The following is a 21482-nucleotide window of genomic DNA, read 5'->3' as shown; positions in this document are numbered from 1 at the left end:
ATAGAATACTTCATATGCGTTGTTAAACTAATTTTTTATTTTATCTGTCCCTTTCTAAGAACTGACTTCAATTATTACTTCTTAATGTGATTTCTTTGAACCTTTTTCTTCAAGAGGTTTGAAAAATAAAAATAAATGTAATTTTTACAGGCAAAAGGCTAAATGGGATGAAGTTCCCTGCCTACACAGGCAAAATAACTGCTGTAAAACAACCTGTTCTGGCTTAACTAATAAGCAAGATAGAAGCCAGTTAAGCAAGCAGTATTTACATCTGGTTAATGCAATGTGCACTTGTTCTTACATGTAATGCTGTTAGTTTGTTGTAAATGAAATTAATCTCATTTACATTTTGGGCAGGAAACTCACCACTTGGCCCACATCTCATGTAGTGGGTAATAGAATTAGGAGCTTTGTTGCTCCCTAGACCTGCTTTTTGAATTTCTGCTTTCTGGGATAGCTTCCACATCTGCAGAGAAAAGCATTTCATGTTATTCATTGTGTTTATCAGGACATGAAAAAAAAACCTTCATGCATTAAAATACATTCTACTTATTAGTAGAGCAAAAGGATATATAAACACTTTTTTTTAGAGGAAAGGACAGAGGAGAGGGATAGAAGAAACTCACTGGAAATACCTACTCAACTATGCTCATTAAAATTCGTCTTAGCATTCAGAATAACCAGGTATTGTTTCCAAAGCCACAATCAGATATACTTAAATTTTAGATACACTAATCCTAAGTTTCTGCCTGTATGAAAAGGAAAAAAAAATAATCAAGACACAACTCAAGGCTGACTGAACCTAGCAAGAACGTAACTCCTCTTTGCATTTTTTACCTGCTACACATTTGACAGAAACGTTCACATTCAGTTCTGCAAAACAGAAAATTATCTTTGCATGCAACAGCCTGAACGTGCAAAATGCAGTATCTTAATTTACTATTCACTTAAAGCAAAGCATCAAGCAAACCTTTAACTGCAAGCAAATTATTGAGCCTGAACAACAAAACCTTTTTTGGCCGGCAGCCACATATTTAGTATTTATAATTACCATGCAAAGTCCTAACTTATCATTTTAAAGGCAGCAGGGACCAAGGAATGAGCAAGTGCACCGTGTATTTTACAGTCAGCCATTTGAATGGCCGAGGAGCAGTAGTGATTGATCTGAAACGAATTTCACAGATCCTTCCACTAGCTGAGCATAGACCAAGAGAGACATCCACGATGTATGTACTGTTAAAGCATAAAGACCAAAAAGTAGAGCAAAAAATAATCCTTCTGTACATGAAAACGTTCATTCTTTCATATATAATAAACAAATGTTAACAAATTTATTTTTCAGAGACATTAAAAAGTCTCTAGCAGCATGCTTTTGCTGCTGCAGTTGAACTTAATGGAGCAAAAATAGGAGCACCAAAAGTTACTATCCTCAGAACTGAAATGTAATTCATTACAAATTCATAGAACAAAGCAAAATAGTAGCTTGAGCTGGACAAGGTTGGTCTAGAACTCCCGTAGAGGAGTGAGACACTAGTGTTCAAAGACACTAACACTCAGTTAATTCTAAGCCCTTTATGTTTAAGAGAGAAACTGTTCTAATGCTGCCCCCCCCCCCCCCCCCAATGGAGTAAGGTAAAACACAGGCTAAAAACGCATCAAATATCAGGCATAAATATTCACCATCAGATTTGTTTTGTACGTGAAAGCTTAGTGCTGTGAAAAGAAATGAAACAATGCAAACTGAAGTGCCCCACAGGCAGTGGCTGGGGGGAAAAAAAAAAAAAAAAAAAAAAAGAAAAACATACTTTATTGCCTTGATAGCCAGCTTTAACTTCACTCCACAGGGGTAACCTTTAAAAGTTCTCTTCAGACCTTGGCCTTGCTCATGATTACAATCGGGGTTCAGTGGTCATGCTGGAGAGTTTGTAATAAACGTATCTGGAGACAATACTGGTATTTTTGTAGCTGTGACAGTCTAAGGACCTGAGCAAGACAAGGCTGGCAAACAAGATAATAGCATGCCTGAAAGCTTATCCGATTTCTCGAACAACAGCAGCTGATCTAAATAGAAGATACTACCTCTAGCTACAAACCTTGTTCTGACCATAACAAGCAGTCTCGCTGCAAGACACAGGCTTGCAATCAGTTAAGAAAAATACAGATACCGGTAGCACAGTGTGAGTTTGTAATAAGTATTATCAGAGCTAAGAAGATTTTCTCTATAATTCCTTAAATAACTTGAAAAAAAAAAATGTATTACGCACATGTCACTACAGATAACAGCACTGTTCATCTCAAAGCTAATTCAAACGCATCTATAGATTAATAGAAATGAAGTCAAATGACATGACCCAAGATCAGAACACTGATCTCACTGTGTCAGAGTAAATGTGTGTGAAATTAAGATTATATTTCAGATTTGGGTTTTTGTGTGTGTGTGGTTTGGTTGCTTTTTTTTTTTGTAAGGATGAAACAATTCTAGAGGGAATACAGCAATAACTAACAGCACACTGAACAACATTGAAGAGAAGTTGAGAAATGTATCAGCCCAATAATAATGGATGCCTGCAGACACGGTCAAGGATGGCTGCTTTACATTTTGAAACAGTAATTTTACCCTCCATAGAACATCTTTGAAACATCCAGTCTTCTCCCCTCGCTCCTTTTCCCCACCTTGAAGCATAGCTGGAGCTCTGGAAAGGGCTACCTCAGCATTTTATTAACAATTTTCCTGTATGAAGTGGAGACCTTACAGACTAACATATGGGATATCTGCTGCTTTTCCTTGAGGAACTGGGTATTTGCAGCACTTCCACCCCTCCCTAGTTAAACACTAAGGAATTAAAGTTCAACCCACACAGCAGTGCCATGACTGCCACAAAACTGCTGGCAAAATAAATTCAACTGTAAAAATCAGAATATGATATTATTTTCAATATTCATTTTCAATTTTAAATATTTTTCTTCTAGATAATATTTTCATGCAGTTTTTTAATAGCATATGTAATTTTGGCCTATAATAACTGTAACTATTTCCTCTTGCAAAAAAGTGCTAATGTCTAAAAAGCCTCATGTAATTATATAATTTAAGTATGATATGATTTTAAACTGTTTATATTTACCATTGAGAAGTTTCAAGCAATTGCAGAGACAGTGGCATATTAAGTAATTCCTTTTCAACATTTCTCTTTAGCTGGTCATCTAGGATTTAATGAGTTATTTGCTTAAGCATTCCTATACTCCTACAATTTTGCAAGCTAACTTGTTTTTTTTCTTTTATTTAACTGTGTTAATTAACAGTTTTTCTGTTATTTCATTACACGTCTTGTTTTCTGCTATATTAGTGTTACTGCTATTAAGAAGAAAAAATGAATTTCCACCATAATCAATACAGGTTTTTATTACCATCCATCACAAGGAGTCTCATAACTCTGTTATTTGACTCCTAATAAAACCATACACTTCACCACATTTGTACACCAGACGTGGAAAGACAAAGCATACCAAAGGGAAAAGGTGGAAAGGGTCATTTTTTCATTACAAGTGCTGCATATCATGTGACTATTTATTACCTCTTCATAAGAATTATCATTGATGTTTAGGGTTATGAATGGTCTTTGTATTTATTAATGTTCAAATATTTTAGTAAGTATGAACAATAATGCATATTTATTGTGCAAGCTAGAGGCATTGAATTATTGGACTATCACTTGTTCCTTGTGCAAAGTGCATTTATGCCAGGACATGGCATAAATGGAAAGGGTAAGACACTGAAATCTCTCTAAATGCTTCTTTTCATTAGTATCTCATTTTAGAAAGAAGGGTAAAAAAGTATTTTTACTCCAAATACACGATCAATGTGTTACTGATACATCTGAAAGCAGGAGCACAACTGAAAAGTACTGTCTTTGTACCGAGAAGTATGTTGTTCACTGTGCCTTTTTTGGCAATGCAGCATGCGATTGGTTTAACATGCATTCAGTAATGTACAGGAAAAAACCAAAATATTTGTAATGCGTGACAAATAAAAATATAGCTTGTATTATAAAGACTTTTAAAGGCATGCAAAAATATATACAGTGCAATTAATGTTTCATGCAAACTTTGGTGAGGTTACAATTTTACATTCAAACATGCTAGAGTACACAACTGAGCCCTATGCCATTGTTCCTAGAAAACAACAACCCACAGATCTAACAGGAAATTATTTTTTCATTGTAGGGAAATCTTCTCCAAATCCAGTGAACATTGAGAAGAACACCTATATGTCATATTAGACTATATATAGATTTAATAATACAACTTCCTTATCATACACAACCATACTCATACCACACAGTTTTATTATCTTCAGAAACCAGTAGCGGGGATTCAGCCTCACTAGTGTTTACGCAGGTGGTAGGAACAAATTCGCTAGTTAGAACTGACCGTAGGTCACTGTGATCAGGTTTCTGATTAGCAGAAGGCTGTTCTTGATTTTTCGGCACTGATCTAAATGCTGACAGATTTGCCTGATCAGTTGTTTTTGATGTAGGTCTTTGAGGCAATCCACTTATATTACTAACTAATTCAGTGTTAAGGGATAAAAATGGCTGAGCCACAGTAAATGATCCTGCACTGTCATTACCAGATACACTGACTTTATCATTAAACCTTGTGCTTAGCAAAGTTCTCTCACGAAAATTTGACCTTTCCATCCTTGAAGTCTTAGGCCCATCAGAGTTACATCCTAAGTTACGTGGTTTAACTGTATTAGCTGCATCACTTTGTGGAACACAATCTACTCTGTAAGCCACACAGTGAAAAAAATTAGAGGATAACTGGTGTGCTGAGTACTCACTAGAGGTTGATGGACCACTTCTGTCAGCGGTGGATGGTGCTGGATCAACTGACACAGGTTGCCTACTGTCCTTAGACAAAAAATCGTGAATGCTTGTCCTTCGAGTAGTTCCTTCTGCCGTAGAAATCACACTGCTCGCACGAGGTAAGGTAGCGTAAGGATTGCAATCTCTTGATTGTCGCTGTGATACAGTTGCTTGTATCTTGTCTTTAACTGATTTGGCCTTCCCTTGAGCACCTGATGTAAATTTTATTGGAGAGCTAGTAAAGTAGGTATCTTCAGTTTTACGAAGGCTGGGCCTTACAAGTTGTTCTGGTTTAATGGATCGTCCATCTGAGAAATCAACTGTATTTTTTACACTTAATGATCTCACAATACCACAACCAGCAGACGGCTGTTTTCTTAGCTTTTCCTTTCCCGTCAGCTCCGCAGACTCAGACAAGCTTTTCATGACTTCATCTAAAAGATTCTCTTCACTTGTAGACTTCATCTGTCAAAAAAATGAAACATCTTACAAATTTATAAATTGTGATTTTGACATTTCTTAAGCAAACTTTGTGGACATAAAAGAAAAAATTTAGAAGTTTTTTTAAATTTCTCAGATCTAAAAGCAGTATTAAACATTTACAGTACATACTTGTGAGTTTTCTGTACAGCTTACAAGCAAGTACTTTGAAAACTATGTGTCAGACAGATCACAACTAGCTGAAATTAGTTCCTGTAATACTGATTAACTCAACAAATCAGATGATCAAAACTTCAAGTTCATCTTCTCACTCACTTGCCCTCTGCCATCAATACTTCCTAAGAAATTTCATCTGGACTATTATTTTAACTTATACTGATCATCCAGAGCTAAAAGCTTAAATTCTTCATACACTCAAATAATAAAAACAAAAATCTCAGAAAGTAATACAAAGCTCACAACCTTTAGGCACCCTTGGTGCCTAATTTTGGACCAGACAGCTCCCAGTTTTTTCGTTTCGGAGAAAAGACTTCAGAGCTAGGAAAAAAGTTTAGGTGAATCCTATTCACAGACTCAGTGGAGAAAGACTTCAGTCTTTTTCAGAACAGTAAGAGAGACAATTTGGAAAGAATTAAGCTAAGAGCATTAAGGAAATGCTCTGGCAGACGGTTGGAAAGAGACCTCCTGAATACCCTTCCAACCTCAATCATTCTGTGATGCTATGAAAGGGATTCTCTGATTCATGAACAGCAGTGGAGTAGACTTGACGACTCAGGCAGTTTCTTTTATTTCTATTGCCAGAAGAGTATTGTCTAATGCTTAAAAACCAAAAATCCTTGTCAGAAAGACCATAGGTGAGAGGTCATTTTGTGTATCTAACAAAAAAAATCCAGAAACTTAGTCCAGACTCAAGTCACAGACTACCCCTATCAATTCAGCTGTGAATGTGTATTTTCAGTTTCAGTTGCATCGTTAAAAATAGATGGAGTCTGATCCTTACTCTTGACAGGCCCTCGTCACAGTAACTATCTTGCTTTACCCTAGAGCACTTCTATGTTTCAGACAGATCTATTCCAGAACTAGCGATGAAGAAATCAGAATACTAGCAGAGACAAGGTGATTTTGGGCTTCTAACAAACTGTCACTGATTTAGAGAAACATTCTTTTTGTCTTATTCCTCTCAAGTTTCAATGAGCTCCAAGGTCAGTTTTTTTGCCCAGTAGAGTTAAAAAGATGAAACTGAAGCAGACAAGAGTCTCTCCTCAGGGAATGAAGTAAAGCACCTTCCTTCCTGTTGATGTAAGACAGATCCAACAACAGCTCTTACTGAAGACAAGCGCTGAACTGGAAGAAGAAAAGTAAACCTACTTTGAGTTTATGGCCTTCCATCTGAACTCTGATGAGTGTACCATGCATCACTACACTGGACAATTTTGTGCAGTAGAGATCGACTTTCTTACCTAATTCAGTAACCCGGAAAGGGTCAAGCCATGAAATTCCAAATGATTTTGTGTGTAATACAGCAAGTACAGTTTATCAGGATACAGTCCACACTACTTCTTAATACAGGCGTAACCAGTATCTCCACGAAGTTTTAAAGCAATTCTACTCACTGTAAGTCTTCCATTAATTCTGTGCCCATATATGGGATAATACATACTTAAAATATTTTTTAAACTAACCTCGCTGGAGGTACTCTTGTTGCTTTCTTCTAAAAACTGTTGCAGGGTAACAACTTCGCTTCCAGGAGAACCAGTTTTGATCTGTTTTCCACGACTATCCACTATTTCAGGCGTTCTTTGCTGGAGCACAGGACTAGACCTTGTATGACCTTTCAAATATTGAATAGGACTGCTGCTGCTGCTAGACCAAGCCTCATGTTCATGTAGCAGACTAAATTCTCCGCTGCTGTGACTTTGCGGCCTGCTTTGATTGTTAACTGCACCTGCTTTTGGGGTAAATGGTATTAATTATGCCGTAAGAAAAATATATGAAAGCTGTTAAACAGTACAACCTTACTCAAATCTGGAACATTATCAGATTCAGTTAACAATAATTCTATTTAAAATACTAAAAAATCCAGTTGTCCTTTTTTACTCAAACCAAATATATGAATACAATTGCATTCCCCTGACTTACCTCTTACAGATCTTTAAACATGACATGATAGCTTCTGAACAAAACACTACCTTTCACTTATAGTCTGGGCCTCCGCCTACATGACACTATATGCCAAGAGGCTAAAGATATGCCCCCACTCTTGTTCAGCATCACTGTGAGGCACACACTCTAATATACTGAGTTTTACATTAAGTGAAATACAAAGCATGGAATGGAAAGAAAATATTTTCTTCAACATAGTTCTTTAACAAGAAGCATTTAGGAACGCTGCTTCTCCAACAGTTTCTGCCATTACTTCTAGTTTATTACAACTGTGACCTGAAGGAAGCATATGGCATTAAATGCAAAATAAATTCCACACCACCAGTTCTTTTTATTTTTCAATAATTGTGAATTGCTTAAAAAATACTGACGAATAATCAAGCATCTCCTACTTCATGTTACTCCTAAGAAATTAACTTAAGCTTGAAGAAAGATTAATTGTTTACAGCAGAAACTTCTAATACTGTGGAGAAACTGGGGAAAGGACTGCCTTGAAGAATCTTTTACAGAAGGAAGTAATCAGACAGAAAATAAACTAAAAGTCTTAAGCTAGCATTCATCTCTAAATTTCCAAACAAAGAGATACTGTTTAATAAATGCAAGCCATGAATATCAAATAAAGTCTTGAGTTGGCAGCGTTCTAGTCTAGTCTGTACAATGATCTCCAGCTACAATGGCCATTATAAACAAAAATATATCAAGGCTCATAATATATGAAATTTAGAGAATATTGTTAAATCCAGGAACGTTATTAATCTTTTAAAAACAAAATATAAAAGTTTACAGGATGGTATTATATATGCCATTTTGTCCGGTTTGTGCTGTATACTATATGGCTTTACAGCAGCAGTGCACATGTAGTAGGATGCTAGGAGGAAAAAATGGAGCAGCTTCTCTGCTTAAAAATAAGCGATCTTAAAGTAATTTGGGGGGAATTCTTATTTTGTAACATCATTACTTGGCTTAGGTTTGGTTTAAATAGTTTGAAACTTATATACTAATATCACCCTTTAAATATATATTAAAAACATAAGTTCTATTAATACTTGTATCCTTTCCTAATTTGGGGAAGGAAGGCTATAAAATGCTTAAAGAAAAACATGCTGTGGTGTGTTGTGGGACTTTTTTTTTTAACCGATATAGATGATGTTACAGAGAAAATAATGGAAGTGAAGCATGTATGTAAATTCACCTACAGCATACCTTTGACTTCATGGAGTGAAGCATTGTTATTGCTATTGCTAGTGGATGTTCTGCCACTATCAAGGCTGGCTGGTCTGGAAGCTAAATGGAAAATTAGGAGACACCATGACGAACAAAGTTTTAGCAGATGACACGGTACCTTTACATTCTGATCACAGAATGCTCAGAGGCAGGAATCATGCACTATTTCACAGGCTGAGCATGCCCATTGTCAACAAAGTGGTTTCTTACAGATCAGAAAGCGAAGGGATTTCCAGGCAGTCCAAGAGGACACTTTAGAAAAGGGCACTACAGGAATAGTAAGGTACAAGGGAGAGGAAGAGAGAAATAGAGTGTATGTTTAGAATTGAAACTGACTGGTTAGTGGGAAACCAGGATTTTACAGATGAAAGGATGGGCATGCAGAAAGCTGCTCGTGATTAGGTCACTTACAACAGATTTGACAAGGAACCTTGCACATTGTTGAAATGCCACGAACAGGAGGAGCAAGAGCATCTGCACAGATAATGTCCTGTACTCCTATCCAATACAAGGGAAATGCACTGTTGTTATCTTCAAAAATGTTTGTTGCTCATCCTAATTTTAAAGTATTGACAGAAGAGTTAAAACTTCACTTCTAAATAATCTATGACAGCTTTCACTTCATAGCTTTGCTTGAAGGAACATGTAATGGTTTTATAAAATACAGTACATGACAAATTTAGGTCTCACTGAACAATAAACATTGAAAAATCAGGCCGGATTTGGGTTTTTTAGGATTGAAATTATAACTTCTTTTATTTTACTATTAACTCCAAATAAATTTTTAAAAGGGAAAATGTTTTGATCCTGTTCAGATGCACTTCATAGATACTTTCTACTAGAGATATAGAACATCTATCTGATGTAGTAGTTAAGAAAGAAAAGAATAATCTGAAGAAATGATACTATACATTCAAGAGATATGCAAATCACAGAAAAACATGCTCACTTATAACAATGCCATTCACTTTTTTGCAAACTTTGTTAACATTCACATAATATATCCTTAATTCATTTAACTGAAGTTCACATCTTACCATGAACTCTTGATCCTGTACTAGAATCATCACTAATACCTTGTGGACTTACATCTTCAAAGGATGTAGCATCTATACAGAGAGACATAAAAGTAGATTGTAAAATAAAATAAAAATATTATTGAAATATTTATCATCTGTAAAATATACTAAAATATTTTTCAAACCAATCCATTTTTACTTCTGTAACATTCTGTAGGAAAAATCCTGAAATATTTTATAACTGCAGTTATTAAACCTGTTCAGTATCTTAGCATGGCAACTCAATTATTCGGGTTGCTTTTTGCTGAAAAACTTATATTTTAAGTAAAACCAATATTTATATGAAATTGCTGTTACACATAGTCACATCGCGGTGCAAAAAGCTTCTACCTATACCTTTATTATTTAGCAACTGCTTGGATCTGAAGCCTGTAGAAGAGTTGACAGTTGCAAAGTTGATAGCTGTAGTAGAGAAGGCCATAGCTCCCAATTCTTTCCTCCTTTTACCCGTAGATATATCATCAGGACCCTCCAGATGCTCAGAACTACCTGTCCATTGTCCTCCTGCTAGGACCATGGACTGCACCAGGTCATTCATGGCTGGGATGCAAATGAAAGCAAATGATCAGCATGGTCAATGTAGTTGCTTCTGGTCTTATTTTGTACTGCAAAACGTTTGACAGTTTTCTAAGCGTTAAAGCGTACTGAATACTGGAAGATATAAACACAAGATCATCCATGTTATGACATGCAATCAGCTCAATGAATGAGAAGTGTTATGTCAGAAACTTCTTTCAGCTCAGTATGGTTCTTAAAACTGATTTTATTAGGTATAATCACCATGCTTGTGCTGCAATGATATGCAATATATATGTTAGAAGCTTTGATATACTGTTTGCAATGATAAAATGGAATGAATAAGGATAAAATGGGCAAAGGTGCTAATACAATATAATGCCAACAACGATACGGGATCCTTGTACAGTGCAGGTTACTGCAGGCATACTGTATTTTACATAATAACAAATAAAAGGATCTGAAAAAGATGACATCTGATGATATTCACCTTTACTTCACAAAACTAGAGAAAATTGTCCACCCCTCATTATAAAATAAAATAAAGAAATCAATACAACATTTTGGCAACAACTGATGAATACTTGGAAGAGTGACAGACCACCATACAGCCTTGCACTATTTTCTACACTTTCTTTAAACAAAAAAATTACAGTGATTTCTTAACAAAAGGCTTATGGAATGTGTAATTTAGAACTATTTAGGTTAACACAGTGCACTGTAAATTTATATACACAGAGACATGTGTATATAGACAACTATGTATACAAATATATGCAATCACAATGCACTGAATATATATATGTATGTGCGTGTGCTTGTGCATGTAAATGTGAGGGTACGTGTGTGCACATGTGCACATATATAAAGTATTCAGTGCCAAGGTTTAAAAAAAAAAAAAAAAAGAAAAAGAAAAAAGAAAAAGCTCCAGCTCCTTGTATTGCAGCAGGACTTGCACATTGCAAAACAGGAGGAAAAATACAGCGCAGTCCAGGGAGAGGTTAGTGAAAAATTAGTAATGGAAGCCAGTGTAGCCATTGAAAAGAAGCTGAACTGTCATAAAGTCTTACACATGGAGCGACGGTAGAAGGCCTTCATTTTGTCTTTTTCCTTCGGTCTGTTCCTCAAAAAGGGCAGTCTTTTCAGTGCAACCACTTTTATGTCATAGCATGAGGAAAAACGGAAACAGGGAAATGAAAGAAAAAAAGGGAGAAGAACAGATGGAAGTTAATGTTGAAACTAAGGACAGAAATGAATGTCTGAGTTTAAGCTATGTATGCTATCCTAAAAACTATCATCCTCATGCTTCTGTGTGATAATGAAATATGAAAACTACACTGAAATATGAAAACTACACTATGAAAACTTTAATATACTCAGAAATGCACCGAAAACAATGGTGAAGAGTGTAATACAGTTTGAAAGTTCTAACTGCCAAGCTCTTGAAAAAATAAATCTAACTCCTTTGCAGATGATTATAGAAATTGACGATTATATAGTTTTTACTGTGAAAAATAACATTTCTTGAACATAAAGAAAAACGTGAAGCAAAAAAAAGCTTGAAATGAAAGCAACTCTAAGTACAACTTCTACTTTAAAATATGTTCACATAATTTTTTTTTCTTAGATTAATAACTTCTGTAATGTTTTTTTTTTGCCCTGCATCTCTAGTAGGACACAATCTATTATCAGTCTTCATTTGTTAGATTTTGTGCTCATTAATAATTTTGGTCATCTACTGTCTTGTAGAAAAATGACATGGACCTTATGTTCAATCTGCTGTTTGTGTGCAGTGACTTTAATATTTTACTGAAATAATCCACTTCAAATCTGTAATAAGAAAAATAAAATCAAGATTTATTGGCTGGAACGGTATACACCAAATTTTTTAGCTGAAAAAAACCCTGAAGATTAAAGAAAAAATAGCAAAAGAAAATCCAAATGTGACTGTTGCTGTAACATTTGGGGAGGGCTAAGAGAAAATTGAGATACATAATATCAGGAAGCAGAGTTAAAATTACAAATAGTATTAAAAAATGGAGGACGGAGAAATCACAAGTTAACCTTGTCCTTAGATTCAGCTATTCTGCATTAGTAACCGATTACTGGCAGATACCTGCATTTTGAAGCATCAGATAAATGTGTCAGCTGACTGCCAAGCATACAGGAGCCACATGCAAACAACTGGCATGTAAAGATCCAGAAAAAAAAATGCATAATGAAATTACCAAAAAGTTCTTATTTATGCAGATATGAGAGCAGTGTAGTCCAGTCTATCGGCCCAAGATCTGCTTATTTTATCTCTCTGAAGTCACTTTTGGGACACGTGCTTTGTCATTTGCCTTGGTTTTGTACTCAACCAGCAGCTTGTTATACAGCAGTTTCTATTTTATACAGCAGTACACATATACATATGCATTTACAAGTGCACATGAACTACCCTGAAAGAGAAAGAATTCTCCCTCTCCATGATACTATTCTGTGTTTGCAGTTAGAGTAAGGAGTTTACAGTGCAATCCATTTTACAACTTCCAATGAATGCATGATCGACACAGCCACAAGCATCAAACACGCACACAGAAGTTTCCACAGTTGCAGAATATAACTCTATTATATATATATTCTAATATAATTGACTGGAGAGGGACAGCAAACACCCTCCTATGTCAGGTCCTTATGATGTGGGGTGAGGAAGAACAGGGAAAAGAGAAAGGCACATGTGCTACCTACGTAAAATAAAAGTACACTAAGTACAATTTCACCATATACTTGTAGGTCCTTCAAAAGAACCAAGTTTTTGGGTTTTGGTTGTTGGTTTTTTTTTTTTTTTTTCCCAGATCACTAAAGCATTCCTCCTCTTGTAGATCCTGAGGAAATAAGCCAAACCCAACATAAACACAGATGTTGACTGGCTCAAAAAAAGCACAGAGACCGTTAAACCTCCCATAAAGGAGACATGCATATTGTCTGTCTAATTGTATATAAAAGTACATAGCTTTGAATAGCTCCCTGCCAAAGGAATATGAGGCACAGCATCAGACTGGTTTTCTAGCAGGTAAATAACTAATCAGTTTTAACACTAATGCCAAAACGAAGAGGTGATTCTATTCTATTTCTCCTACTTTTCGTCATCATGGTGAAACATGACTCTCTTGTAACTTCTATAATCCTTTATAGAGAAGATAACTGATCCCTCCTAATTAAAAACATCCACTCTAATCTTATTAAAAAGTAACCAGACGCTGTTCAAGAATCATTCCAGTCACCTGTGATTCTTGTTCATTAACACAGATCACTTCGAAAAGGACTGATTTGTGGCTCTCGGCAACTGTACCAAACAGAAAACTCCACTGCAACTACTGTTGTCCTGGAAATCATACATGAAAACCTGTTCTTTGGTAAAATGCAACCTCCTTGACAGACTACAAAACTAATTTCTGCATAGAATACAACTAAACAAATGTCTTGCAAAAAAATACTGGAATGGCAGAGCTACAGAAAAAACAAACAGGACACCACAAAGTTTAGCTTAGGCAGCTTTCGCTCTTTACACCTTTATTCAACAGACTTCAAAAATGGGATGGCAGGAGGACTATTTTGGTCTTAGGAATCATCTACTCAAAGAACCCTAGTTATAATTCATTAACCTTTCTTTCTTTTTTCAGTATTCTGTGAACATGTTTCTTGCTTTCTGAGCTGAGAATGAATGATGAGTATTGCAGAATTCCTCCACTGATCAGGAAGTCTCCCATTTTGTAATCCTCCTACTGTTTGCCAGAAATAGTCTGGGGAATTCTGTACAGATAGTGTTCAAATCCTCACATCGTTTTGTTCATGCACACAAGAAAATGTTAGGCAGACATTTTCTAAATGTTTTAGTCATAGAAAATGGAGCCCAATATACTTCTTTTACTTCCACTATGGTAGGATGTGTCTGCTACTTTTACTACTATTTAAAGATGACAGGCTTATTAATAGCCTTAATTCCTTGGGACATTGTTGATCATCTAAAGTGGAGGCTACCAGAAGTAATCTTGTTTTTCTCCACAGGAAGAAGAAGAAAAAAAAAAACAAACCACCACACAACACTTCTACTTGCCTGCCTTGGGTTTTCTATGTAAGAGCTCAGAATGGTGTCCCATCCCCCCTGAGAAAAAAGGCTCTGCACAAAGCAGATGTCAGATCTGTGGTACTCACCTGATTCAACCACTGAAGGCAGATATGAAAAGCAAAGGTGAAACTCTGCAGTCAGGGGAGCATACAGTATCCACACTGCCTGCAAGATTTAACTTGTGCTGCATACAGTAACAGCCATACAGGCACCCCTCCCTCCCTCCCTCCCAGAGGACCTCTAGAATCAGACAAGGGCTTCAAGCACTCTGTGAGACCTCAGGTGCTGTTTTCTCTGCAGAACAGGGTAACCTGATTTTTGCGCCAAGATCACCTATCTTTATAAGAGAATAGGTCTCTTGAAAACATTTGCATGAGAAAGTGTCCTGTATTAGGAAAACAGTCCCCATCAGCACCTTCAAAAGAAGAAAATCTACAGATTTCACATAGCAAATCTCTCTGTCAGTCATGGTAGCAGCAGGATAATTCATTTTGGAATCAGTATCTCCTCTTGCTTTCTCTGACAGGGGATATGGGGTAGAAAACCTATACGTCTCAAAGATCACTTTATGTCAGATACTCTGTCCTCTACCTTTTGAGGACACTGATTTGCGCCAGTGACTGCAGTTTCGGGAACGTAAGCTGCCTTCTCTTGCCTACTGAAGGACGTGCAGGACATCTCACCTCAGCAGTTCCCTTTGGAACCACCGCCATTCCCGGACGCAGGAGATCAGGGTGAAACAGAACCTGTCTCTTCCCATACCCAAAACTGCCTTCAACCAGTGTGGAAAGCTACAATACCTGAGCATTCGCATACACAGGTGGCAACCTACAGGTTTTCTTTCTTGTAGTTTCTTTCTGCAGAAGCCACTACTGCCAAGCCACTTCTTACAGAAAAGAAAGGAGCCACAGGATCTTGATATTTAGGATTTACAGTCATTCTAAAAGCAGAAGAAATAGACTGCAAAGTGTGCACCATTACCGGTACTTCTCACACTGAGATATTCTCTTAACTTTGTGAGATGCAAACTGTCTCAGTAAGATTGTCAGCATTGAACTGGCACATAATTCATCCAAATTCTAATCAAAAACTGTGGTTTCCATGGCAACATGTGTAATGCAGGAAGGTTAGGATCCAGAATTAGATCAGCCCTTCCAGTTTGTGGATAAATACACTGGGATTAAGGGGAACATGAAGAAGGTCCATGGAGTAGAAAATTAATGAGGTCTGAACAACTTCAAACCTCTTTTGAGGATCAGCCACCGTAACTTCAACCATGGCTCCACCAGGAAGACAACTGCACACTACAAGGTCCCAAGTATCATGCAAAGAAAACTGTCACATAAAAGAGCCCTTCCAGAACATGAAAAGTGTTGACACAGATGCAGATGGTCTGAACCAAAGCATGCACACTCTTGATTCAAACTAACACACTTGCAAACACATCCACTATAGCTTCAGTCACTCCTGAATTCCACAAGACTTCCAGTTTGTATGTAAAAGCAACAGTTACTTTCTTTAAAAAGTCAAAAGTACCTGTTTTGAACCTTAACAGACCCTTACTGAAAAAGGCTAAGCTTCCCAAATTGGCAAGTTAGCAACAAAAGTGATAAAATGTACCTTCGAACTTACTATTTTCTTCAGTTATTAAAAAAATACTCACAAATCTTATTTTAAGTTTCCCTGAAACAGTGTTTTTAGATGTTTTTAACTTTGACTAAGCTTCTGCAATAAGCACAGGAGAAAAAAAAATAGATCATAATGGCTTTAATCATTTTTAACACAGCAAATTCATAGCTGGCACAAAACCTAGAATATCTATCTGCTGTCTTTTGAAACCCAAGACATTAAATTTTAAAAAAGTATTGCAAAGATTTTAAGTGACTGTTAATACACATGGATTCTGATGCTTTTACATGCACAGCCAAAATGCTTTTGGTGCATAATTATTAAATACAATCATTACAACCTGTTAACTTGGCTGTAATATTATCTCTAAAGTTGTGAGAAATTGGGCAGTTTATGATTCATGCCAAGAGCGGATAACAAACAATACAGGTAATAAATGTACATGCTGCACAGAATCTGGCCATTTATACTGCAGGCATCCTAACATGACAGCTGTCAGGCTCTTTCAAGGTTAGCAAATTGTGTCTGGAATATTCCATCTACCCACACCTCTGTAAGCCTCCTCAGTCTCCCTCTCAGCCACTTAACTCTAATCTTTCCGGTCAATAACAATTCACGTCTTTTTAACAGGTTATATGTCTACATTAACTCTTCCTGTTACATATCCAAATATTATCAAAATCCTTCATCGCAGGTTTTGTGAAATGCTGGAGGAACACCTTCAGACAGAAGATCTTTTTAGCAACTAAAGGATGTTAGCACAGCCACAGCTTGGAAAGCACTTCCAAGACAAGGGGAAGGATTCATGCTGGGACAAGTGGGAGAAACAAAATAGGGTACTAGTGGCGGCATCTGACATTCTATCCCAAATTCTGCTTGTCTGACCCAGTAACAGTGCCTGCTTCATCTTACCCAAGCACTGTAAATGTATTTTTTAACATTTACATTTAGAGCTACAGGAATGCTAAAAACTAGTGCCTGCGCAAACATTCAAGTAGTTTGCAAGAAGTCAGTATAAATCTGTCATTAATAAATGAGTTTGGGCTTTGTTCCTAAAGACTTTAAAAATTATCTTTAAAAATCCTCCAAAACACACAGCCTTTTCTGAGCACCTCTTAATTTTTAATCATATCAAAAAGACATTTAGCCAAGGACTATAAAAAGAAAGTAATGTTTTGCAGTACTCACTACTACTCTTTTTGGTCCCCAAGGTCTGGCCATCTTCAAGAGAGTTTGAGCCCACAGAGGAACTATCCTGACTGTCCTGGTGCGGCAGCTGAAGAAATCCTTCACTGGATTCTGAACGGGTAGGTGTAAGGGTCACGGACTTCAAACGTTCTCGATTAACATCCTTCTTAGATTTTATCAGCTTCCTCATTTTCAGAGTAATCCAGTTGCCCCTTCTGTTATCAATAATACAGTACATTTATTGCATTTATAATACATTACTTATGCCTTCAGACTTCTCCTAATTTGTATGCAAGAACACAGACACGATTCTGCTCCCCTGAGATTTAATGAAATCTTGATTTTCAGCTGGAACAGAATAGGTATGTCATATTTTAGATTTGTGTTTATTTTTATATCATGTTCATCAGTACCTTCTTGGTGGAGATGGTTCATAAAATTTATACTGATCCATTATCTTCTCCTCCAATTTCTCCTTCTGTCGCCTTAATTCATTTAGCTTGTCACTGTAAACAGAAATTAGTGATAATGTATGCTTCAAAAATGTATATATAATGTGTGAGTAGCATGTTCCTTTGGATATCTGTTATCTGAAAATTGTCACTTTTCATGAGGAATTCTTATATAATACTTGTTTCTTATTGAAAAAAAATCAAGAAAGATACAGCAAACAAGCAGTCTTACATTTAACATTATGATATAAAATTGAAAAAATTTCCATTTGCCTTTATTACACAACAGAATTTCCCCTTTTTAATAAAAGGCATATAGACTATAACAGAATCATTTCAACAAGCACATTTTCTCTTCTCTCAAATTCACTAAAGAAGTTTACAGATTACAAACAAACCTAGGAACTTTGCTTGTAGTAGAACGAGGAATAAACAACATTTTTATTCCTCATTTGCATCATCAGTAATGAACACAGTTGCACTGATCCTTTAGAACTAAAAATACAATGTTTGTAGTTTATCTGCTTTTCATATATAATTTAAATTTTTATTTTAAAAAGAGAAACACTTCAGAAGTAGTACACGTTAATTTCTATATAAAACAAGCTTTTTTTAAAAAAAATACAGGTATTAATGTAACTGCCCTAATCACAGTAATTTCATTGCTTTAAAAACTCACATGTACTGCCTTTGCTCTACATGGAAGAGATCCTTGCTTTCCATATTCTGCTCAAGTAATGTTCTATTCTGTAGCATTAATGTCTGAATTTGATCTAGCAGATGTCTGTTTTCCTCCTCCAGATTTCCTTTAAGCTGGCTAAGCAGCTGTTAAAATATATGAAATGGTACATGCATATATATGTGAGCATATTTTACACACAGATAATGAGATTATAAAAAAATTTAGGTCTACAAAGGATTCCGACAGTCAAATCAAACAGAAAACTTAAAATCATGACTCAACTGATAAAAGCCTCTTTGATGCTTTAAATAACTTAAAGCAGTTTACCTAACACGAGCCCCAATTTTTGTATTGCCTGTACAAGAAAATTAATTTGTCTTCAGACCAACTTCATTATCTCAAACCAAATGACGAATTCTCAAGCACTTCATGTGACTTCATGAATCTACAAATACACTTATATAAATATTACAGTGATACCAGTCATGAAAAATAGCATAATTCTCACATACCTCACATTGATTATTTAGTTTTGTAGATGTAATATCCAGTTGTTGGTACTGTTCTTTGAGTTTAGAAAACTCAGCTTCTAATCGTGTTTGTTCTAGTTTGGAATTGTTCAATAATGTTTTCAAATTCTTATGATCAGTTTGGAGAACTTCATTCTCTCTCAAGAGCTGACTATATGTATGAGTAAGCCTGGAATTAAAAGACACCATAAAAGAACACACGCAGCTAGAAGGAAATGCCTTCATGACCCACATTCCCTCTGAAGCATGAAATTCCCAGGGCTCTACACCACTCCACAGAATACATATAAAAACTTCTTAGTGTCACGTACTGTAGGTAAGTCATCTCTTAGTCTAATTTTCTCAGGTATGCATTCTGCCTTTAAGCCAAACACTCCAGGTTCTCCGTATGTTTAAAAATAAAGCAGGATTTCTAAATGCAGACATCACAACTAGTTTTAAGATGCTGCTTTTCAAAATACAAGAATCTTACAAAACAGCTAGAATTTCTTGCCAACACAAAATAGTAAGGAAGTAGAAATGGTCCAAACTTTGGTAATCATGGAGGGTTGCACAGATCGATTCTTGGGCTCCCTTCGTCCCTACTGGGCCCTGCCGTGTCCCTCTCTAAAAACAACCTCCAGTTCCTACTAATTGTCCTCACACACCACCAAAGGCAGGAGGCATTTAATTGTGAGCCTCTTTGCCAGATGAACAAATCTTAATGCCTCTTCTTGAGGGGGGAAGTATCATGCTATGTAAATACCACTATTCAACCCGACTACTTAAGCAAGCTATACCTTAGTTGCGGGGGTCAAGCAGGGCTTTGCCACCCACTGCATTTCTACTCCTCCTGGCATTAACCTCCGTTATCTTGCCCCTCAAGCCACTCACGCAGAGTGGCTTGCTCCCTCTACAGCTCACAACCATACTGCACAGTGCTTCGCCTGTCATTCCTCAAGATGCTATGTGGGATTCAGTATCCTCCGGATAGAATAATTATTCTTTGGGGGTTTGGTTTTCTTTTTCACGTTCAGTTTTTCTAAAACGACTGTATCGCAGACCGATGGAGTGGAGTTGCTATAAGGTACGGATTGTAAGTGTCCTGAATTGCAGCATCAGGTATTAAGAAATGTGAGAGAATACACCCCTCGTTTAGACTGTACTGGCAAGTGCTCAGAGCTCTACTAATACACGTATCAGACTTTTGCTTTACCTTTCATTTTCATCACGAAGTTTTTTATACTCTGCTGCTACAGTTTCATGTATTTCATTTTGCTGCAGCATTTTCTCCTGTTCTATCTTGAGTACTTTCTCCAATTCTTCCAGCTGCACTTTCTGTTTCAGCAACTGATTGTACCTGCAAACAAAAGTCATATTTAAGTTTCGTTTTTTGGAATGACAAGAAAATATGGAATTTTTTGAAAAGGTGATCTTTCAGAGTTTTAACATCTTAATGTTACATTTAAATAATACTAATTTTATTCATACTAGTTATACAGCATTTTTTGCTTTTTGCTCAGGAATCGCAGACTTTCATCTTACTTATGCATATTAGTATTTACCTATCTTCTAAGTCCTTATGCTCCACCTCCAGATTTTTGTGTGCAGATTTAAGACTTCCATGTTTAGCAATCAGAGATTCATACTCAGAAGCTTGGCGTTCATGCAGGTGTTCCAGTTTTTCATGATCTTTGAGAAGCGAATCATACAATGATTTCAGATCCTCACGTTCCTTGAGCACACACTCATTCTCATTTTCTAAAGCAGACTGCTGGATCAACAGTTGTGCATTCTGATTCATAAGAGATGTGCTTTGAGAATTAAGGGTGGAATTTTCAACCTGCAGTCATAAACATGTGACAAGAGTCACAAATTAATTTCATAGTCTGGATTATCTTGTCTATCTCCTCCACTTGAAAGATATCTTGAGTTTAACCCTTCGCAACCTTCTAGTTATTCCATTACCTGGCAACCTTTAATGGGAATACTTTTTTCTTATATGCCAACAGACAATTTCAATTCGAAATATTCCAAGAATATTTTTATAGCAGTATTGCAAGAAAGCACTTAAGCATATGCTTAAATTGACAGGGGGTGGGGGAGGGGGAGAAATCAAATTGTTATTTACCTTCAAGTATCTGTGAAAGTGAGAGGCACACTTTCCTCTCAGCACTGAGAGCTCTAGTATCAAAATATATTAGAGAAATGGATCACCAGTGATCCTCGTATCACAGAAGCCAAATCTGTGACATGACTAAAAGGAACTTTCATATTAGCATAGATTGAAAAAAAAAAATCTTTATTGTACAGAATCTCTATTGTCACCATAAAATCCTTATTGTACCCACATATCCTTTACAATGACACTTCAAACAGTAGCATCCATTTAACAGAGAGAAAGAGAAATAAAATAATACCTCCTGGAAGGAACTACCCATATTCTGTTTTACTGAGGGACTGCCATTCACAGTTCTCTTCCAACAACAGCAATGTCAGCTGATCACTTTATGTACGTGTTGTGAGGTCTGGTGGAAAGTACTCTTCTTGTAGAAGAGTACAGTTTCTCCAACAATTATGTCAGAACAGTATTAATCTCTATTAATACATTAAAGCCTTCAAC

At 36.4% G+C, this 21482-nt stretch overlaps 1 protein-coding gene across 12 annotated transcripts in view; it reads right to left on the bottom strand.

Annotated features, from left to right (window-relative positions):
* The window catches only part of CCDC88A (coiled-coil domain containing 88A), an 86051-nt gene that overhangs the window by 7496 nt on the left and 57073 nt on the right, over nucleotides 1-21482 (bottom strand). For 2 of the 12 annotated variants that reach the window (XM_075497006.1, XM_075497007.1), the window contains exons 20-32: nucleotides 20425-20702; nucleotides 20076-20219; nucleotides 18863-19049; nucleotides 18348-18493; nucleotides 17630-17722; nucleotides 17217-17431; nucleotides 11359-11442; nucleotides 10109-10312; nucleotides 9731-9802; nucleotides 8673-8753; nucleotides 6989-7254; nucleotides 4841-5330; nucleotides 367-466 (exon numbers count right to left, since the gene is read on the bottom strand). In XM_075497006.1, coding sequence (XP_075353121.1) covers nucleotides 402-466; nucleotides 4841-5330; nucleotides 6989-7254; nucleotides 8673-8753; nucleotides 9731-9802; nucleotides 10109-10312; nucleotides 11359-11442; nucleotides 17217-17431; nucleotides 17630-17722; nucleotides 18348-18493; nucleotides 18863-19049; nucleotides 20076-20219; nucleotides 20425-20702 — 2325 coding nt within the window. In that variant the 3' untranslated portion in view covers nucleotides 367-401. Of the gene's footprint in view, nucleotides 1-366; nucleotides 467-2971; nucleotides 5331-6988; nucleotides 7255-8672; nucleotides 8754-9104; nucleotides 9192-9730; nucleotides 9803-10108; nucleotides 10313-11358; nucleotides 11443-17216; nucleotides 17432-17629; nucleotides 17723-18347; nucleotides 18494-18862; nucleotides 19050-20075; nucleotides 20220-20424; nucleotides 20703-21482 lie in introns of those variants that run through there. The other 10 variants (XM_075496998.1, XM_075496997.1, XM_075497005.1 and 7 more) reach the window with 9 other exon arrangements.

This window comes from Mycteria americana, chromosome 3 (genome assembly GCF_035582795.1).
Source record: "Mycteria americana isolate JAX WOST 10 ecotype Jacksonville Zoo and Gardens chromosome 3, USCA_MyAme_1.0, whole genome shotgun sequence".
Taxonomy (NCBI): domain Eukaryota; kingdom Metazoa; phylum Chordata; class Aves; order Ciconiiformes; family Ciconiidae; genus Mycteria; species Mycteria americana.
The sequence above is the reverse complement of the archived record's forward strand: the minus strand, read 5'-3'. Positions and strand labels throughout refer to the sequence as shown.